Source organism: Tarenaya hassleriana, unplaced genomic scaffold, assembly GCF_000463585.1.
Source record: "Tarenaya hassleriana unplaced genomic scaffold, ASM46358v1 Cleome7, whole genome shotgun sequence".
Taxonomy (NCBI): domain Eukaryota; kingdom Viridiplantae; phylum Streptophyta; class Magnoliopsida; order Brassicales; family Cleomaceae; genus Tarenaya; species Tarenaya hassleriana.
In genome coordinates this window covers 4,404,329-4,410,096 of record NW_010969548.1, presented here as the reverse complement: position 1 = coordinate 4,410,096, position 5,768 = coordinate 4,404,329, and the positions used below count along the sequence as shown (strand labels likewise).

The 5,768-nt window shown below is 44.3% G+C and overlaps 2 protein-coding genes across 4 annotated transcripts in view; one reads left to right on the top strand and one right to left on the bottom strand.

Moving 5' to 3' along the window:
- LOC104801374 (protein TSS) overlaps positions 1–3,751 on the top strand; it is a 10,945-nt gene extending 7,194 nt beyond the window's left edge. The window contains exons 21-26 of the mRNA XM_010524618.2: positions 185–316; positions 548–660; positions 775–865; positions 1,118–3,160; positions 3,249–3,349; positions 3,525–3,751. Coding sequence (XP_010522920.1) covers positions 185–316; positions 548–660; positions 775–865; positions 1,118–3,115 — 2,334 coding nt within the window. The 3' untranslated portion in view covers positions 3,116–3,160; positions 3,249–3,349; positions 3,525–3,751. The remainder of the gene's footprint in view (positions 1–184; positions 317–547; positions 661–774; positions 866–1,117; positions 3,161–3,248; positions 3,350–3,524) is intronic.
- Positions 3,752–4,032: 281 nt separating this feature from the next.
- Positions 4,033–5,203, bottom strand: LOC104801372 (protein PRY1). Of its 3 annotated transcripts, none has more exons than XM_019200965.1 (2): positions 4,655–5,203; positions 4,033–4,615 (listed from the first exon to the last, which is right to left on the bottom strand). In XM_019200965.1, exons 1-2 carry the CDS (start codon positions 5,056–5,058, stop codon positions 4,042–4,044), a joined length of 978 nt encoding a protein of 325 aa, XP_019056510.1. In that variant the 5' UTR covers positions 5,059–5,203; the 3' UTR covers positions 4,033–4,041. The 3 variants fall into 3 exon arrangements, with proteins under 3 accessions (XP_019056510.1, XP_010522919.1, XP_010522918.1); XM_010524617.2 differs by having other exon boundaries at positions 4,033–4,627; positions 4,667–5,203; XM_010524616.2 differs by having other exon boundaries at positions 4,033–5,200.
- Between the last annotated feature and the right edge of the window lie 565 nt (positions 5,204–5,768).

The window sequence follows — 5,768 nt, the reverse complement described above, 5'->3', positions numbered from 1 at the left end:
TTCCCTAACCTCTTTCTTCTCCCTTTCTTTTTACCGCGTGATATCTGTCTTCTTCTGTTGCAGTCACCACTTCATTTCACAGAAAACATAATAAAGAGAGTATTGTGTCCTAGGAACACATAGGAATATCCTTGTTAGAAGTTTGCTTGTATTTCTAAGCTATTGCTCTCATCATGAAATTCAGACTGCCGCAAGCTACCATGCCATAGCAATTGCACTTTCACTGATGGAGGCATACCATTTAAGTGTTCAGCATGAGCAAACCACCTTAAGGATTCTCCGAGCAAAGCTGGGGCCAGATGATTTGCGTACCCAGGTATCTGATCGTATGACTCTCAATCAATCTTCATTGTGAGGAAAACTTGGACCTTTCATGCACGTATTCTGGAAAGATAAAAGCTCTTAATTATTCTTCTGCTAACAAAACCTTTTGGATGATATAAACTAGAGTTGATGCAAGAAGTAAAAACGTTTTTTTCTTCTTTAAAGAAATTTGTGTCTATGGAGATATATTTGTGCTGAATTTCAATCTGATCAAATATTTCAGGACGCTGCTGCTTGGCTAGAATACTTTGAGTCCAAGGCTTTTGAACAACAGGAAGCAGCACGTAATGGTACACGGAAGCCAGATGCATCTATAGCCAGCAAAGGCCACCTAAGGTCAACAAGATTATTCAGATATTTCTTTGTCGATTGTTATATGTCACCTCTGCTGTATAAACATATTAATCAAATTTACTACTAGTTGGATTGATGTTTTAAAATATCTTGCAGTGTATCTGACTTACTGGACTACATTAACCCAAGTCATGACGCAAAAGGGAAAGATAGTGTAGCAGCAAAGAGGAAGACCTACATAATGAAGGTATCTTTAGGCTTATGAATGATTATTTATTAATTAACAATTCGGTTACTCTAATCTGAAACTTGGCTACAAAAGAAGAAGTTTCCTCGGAGATCCTTTTTTTCTTGTGAAATCTGACAATTTTTCTGGGTAGGATGACTTACGTTCCACCATTACCAAGCTTATTCATCTATCTGTTTAGATAACTAGTCATTCTAGCAAAACCAATGTCCTTGTTCCCAATGCTAATGGAGTGGGCCTATCTTTGTATAGTTGAAGGAGAAATCCAAGCAGAACAGTATTTCCGGACACTCTGGTGAATTTTCCAAAGAAAACGAAAAGGAAATATCAGATGTGGAGACAGAAGCACATGAAACTGAAAGGAAAACAGGTGTTGCAAATCATGAGATGAGTCCTGAACCTGTTGAAACCCCATCTCTGGTCATTGATGAATCTATGGATAGGAAGCCTGTTACGTCTACCGAAACCTCACCAGAGACACATCCTGAAGGTGAAGATGGATGGCAACCAGTACAAAGGCCGAGATCTGCTGGATCATATGGGCGCCGTCTGAAGCAACGGCGGGCTTCCATTGGCAAGGTGTACACATATCAGAAGAAGAACGCTGATGCTGACATGGATAACCCTCTTCTCAAAACTGATCAGCAGAACACTAAATATTACATTCTCAAGAAAAGAACAGCATCTTATGCAAGCTATGTGGATCATCATTCTCTCGGTTCAACCCAGGGAACCAAATTTGGCCGCAAGATAGTAAGAACTTTGGCATATAGGGTTAAATCTACGCCTTCATCTGCAAACACTAAGACAGCCGAAACCTCTGAAGATGGGTTGAAGATGGGTGCTTCTGCAATAGCATCTGGTCCTCCTACCGCAGTGCCAAATGACAGCCACTCTGTGAAAAATTCTGTTGTAAGTCTTGGAAAATCTCCATCGTATAAGGAAGTAGCATTAGCACCTCCGGGTAGTATTACCAAGTATCAGGTCTGGGTACCACAAGCTGAAGTTTCGGACAAGCGAGAAGATTCTATGGAGAAAACTGAAGGAACATTAATGGAAATTGTAAGAGATGAACAGGAGATTACAGCATCAGGGGTGGAAGATATTGTAGATGTGAAAAATGAGAACAAAGTAAAATCACAGTCATCTGAAGTGAATGAAGGGAAGAACCCTTCGATTGTACAAGAAAGTGAGAAAGAGCCTGAACAGTCTTGTCACATTGAGGTGGTACAAGATGAAAGCCAGTTGATCGACGGTGTACAAGATATAATTCAATCAACCGAGCAACAACAGGCGACTGATGAGTTGTCCTCCATCAGCTTTGAACCAGAGAGCAGTTCAGTTCCCTCCGAGCAAAAAATGGATGACCAAAAGGAAAAACCCTCAGGTGTGGTGGACTCAGGTGATGCCCGAGGACTGCCTAACAAGAAGTTGTCTGCTTCAGCAGCTCCGTTCAACCCATCCCCTGCCATTATACGGCCTACTCCGATAGGCATGAACATCACCCTTCCTCAAGGCCCTGGTGCACCATGGCCAGTGAACATGACCCTTCATCACGGGCCTGCTCCAGTCTTACCTTCCCTACACCAACCTTACCCCTCACCTCCTTCAACCCCAAACTTGATGCAGCCACTGCCCTTTGTCTACCCTCCTTACTCCCAGCCTGTCCCTACAAGTTCCTTCCCTGTAACCAGTGGTCCTTTCCATCCCAACCAGTTCCCCTGGCGGTGCAGCATGACTCCTAATGTATCCGATTTTGTTCCCCGATCAATTTGGCCTGGCTGCCATCCTGTTGAATTCTCCGCCCCTCACCCAATCATGGAGCCAATCCTAGATGCCACTGTATTGGAACCAACATCGCAGCCTGACAGTTCTCCAATTCCAAGCTCACCGAATATTCTGCCAGTCGATATCGACACTGCAGAAGGAGAAGCCAAGCAAGAAGTCAGTCTGCCGGCATCTGATGTGGTACATGCCTTAAATGAAGTAACCGGGGCTGGGAATCATGTAAAGGAAAACGGTTTCCCCGGCACAGTAGTTAGCAACGAAACTTCTTTCCATTCAAACACTGGGGAGACGAAAACAGATGGCGAGAAAACTTTTAGCATCTTAATAAGGGGGAGGAGAAACAGGAAACAGACACTGAGGATGCCGATAAGTTTGCTGAGCCGACCATATGATTCTCAACCGTTCAAGGTTGCATACAGCCGAGTTATCAGAGGCAGTGAACCTCCAAAGTCTGCAGCTTGAATTCCAAATTGACCGAGCGGGGAAAGAAGGAAATAAATCTCTAAGGTATATGTACGTACGTACGTATGTATGTCTTGTCAATACTAATTGATGTGGACTTGCACACTTTTTCTGATCGCCCTACATCTTGCAGGTTAGCATCAACAATCTTCAATGTTATGTCCATAGCTGGGGGGCTCATTCCCATCCATTCTGTTGATGGAAGAAGCAGGAGGAGCCTTTTTGGTGCATCAGGTACCTAATCTCAATCTTTTGGGTTCTTGTATTATCGACGCATTTGGATTTGGTTATACTTTTGTTTTGTTTTTTTTACTATGAAGATTAAAACGTGCTTATGATGCGAATTTTACTGGTAAAGGGAGTTAGCGACAGGAGGTTGATCTTCTTCCCTTTTTTTTTGGGCTTTCAGGAGGAGGATGAACTTGGACATTCTTTTTACCATTTGAGGTGATGTCTGAATTTGGGTGTTTTTTTTTTTTTGTGTTTCAGCATAAATTAGGAAATTTTGGACATAATTTGAACTCCCCTTGTTACATTTGTTTTTTTTTTCACTTCATATGCTGATCAAATAACATACGGACGAGGTTTAAGCCCGATTGCGGTCTTTTAGACTGTATTAAGAGAGCACGTCTCATATTGTCTTGGTCTCGCTTTTGAATTTTGACACACTTCAGGCATAAGGAGGCTGATTCGGACTTGAAATAATAGGAATCTATTCTGTTTATCCAAAAGTTGCAATTCTTGTTTATTTCCAATATGCTGCTAATTTTAAAAATATATATATTTAGAATAAATAAATCAGAATTACAGCGATTTTCAGACAAAAAAAAAAAAGGGACGTGAAACAGCTAAAAGAAAGTCTCGATTTAAAAGAGGGAGGGAAAAAGATACGTATGTGTCTTTAAGTGATTTGAGGAGCGGTTCCTTTACACGAGAGGCTGAGCGACGGTGGCCGGCGGATCATTCCGATCAACGCCGCTCTTATCAGTGTACTGACCGAAGGGATTCTCACCTTCGTAATTCCCCGGCGGATTATACACACAGATCACATAAACGCCGCCATTAGAGCATTCCTCACGAGCGCACCCAACCTTCGTACTCTCTCTCCACACGATCTGCGTGTAATGGCCACACATTTGATCAGGCTCGCACGCGTTTGCCTTCTCGTCGTAGTACTTGTTCTCCTCCGCCCATATACGCACCACGTCTCTCGGTCTCCACTTGGTGTTTCCTCCCCAGAATATATTCTCCCCGAACGGCCCGTTCGAGTGGACCAGCCTGCAATCGCCCACTCGCTTCTTCGCCCACGCCCCGGCATACGCCGCCAGTCTCAGCGGCTCCCCCACCCGCCGCCTCACCGCGTTGTGCGCGTTCAGGAACTCCGCCTTCGCCCGGTTCGGCCTCCGCTTCCTTGTCGCGTTGAACACGACCGTGGACTGGCTCGGCGTCACCGGCGGTGATTCAGCGGTCGTGGTGGTAGGAGAGCTGGTCGACGGCGATTTAGCTGTCGTGGTGGTGGGAGAGCTGCCAGCCGGCGATTTAGCTGTCGTGGTGGTGGGAGAGCTGCCAGGCGGCGATTTAGCTGTCGTGGTGGTGGGAGAGCTGCCCGGCGGCGATTTGGCTGTCGTGGTGGTGGGAGAGCTGCCCGGCGGCGATTTAGCTGTCGTGGTGGTGGGAGAGCTAACCGGCGGCGATTTAGCTGTCGTGGTGGTGGGAGAGCTGCCCGGTGGCGATTTGGCTGTCGTGGTGGTTGGAGAGCTGACCGGCGGCGATTTAGCTATCGTGGTGGTGGGAGAGCTGACCGGCGGCGATCGCGTGGAACTCCGGTAGTGGAAACCTATGGATAGGGTTTGGGGAGTGGCGGGAAAAAATTGGGAGAAGAAGAATGAGAAGAGGAGGAGGAGGGGAATCGGGTGTCGGGTTTTTGATATCCGGAGCTCCATTTGATTCCTCTTTGTTTTAACGGGAGAGTTGATTAATTTAAGTAGGTCCTCCCTTTCAAAGTCAACGCACGGCGAACAGTAATTCCCGGGGAGCCGTACGGTCAATTTAGTCCATCCTTATTTAAGACAATAATATTCCATTACGTTATTAATATGATCCTGCTTTTTTTATGACGAAAAACATTTTAACCACCAACATAAAACCCTCTTTATATAAAGTTTTATATCCTCATTTATATTCGAATATTTTTTATATTATCATCGTATTATTATATTTTCTTCATACACTGTTCATATTCATTTTTGGCAAAAACAGCAGTTGATAAAACTAAATTTTCAGGGATGAAATGAAATTTGTATTTCGAAAAAAATGTAGTATTTGGAAATAACTAAATAATCTCGAGATAATTATGGAGAGTGGAATAGAAGCACAGAAACCCCGCTTATGTATGGAAAAGCCCTGAAAGGGATGATCCTGAAGTTTCCATCGGAAGCAGAGAAAGGGGACTGAGATGCAATTCTTCGGAGGATGTCATAACAGAACAGAAATCCAACCCAGATTAGGGTTTCTACCTTCTTTCCTCTCACACCCCTCGTAAGTACCAAAGCGATATGAGTTCTGGCATTCAGTGTTTTTTTGGTCCGATTCTTGCGAAATTCCATGTTTTTTTTTCTGGGTTCCCAAGTTCCATGGAATGAGTCCGCTCTTC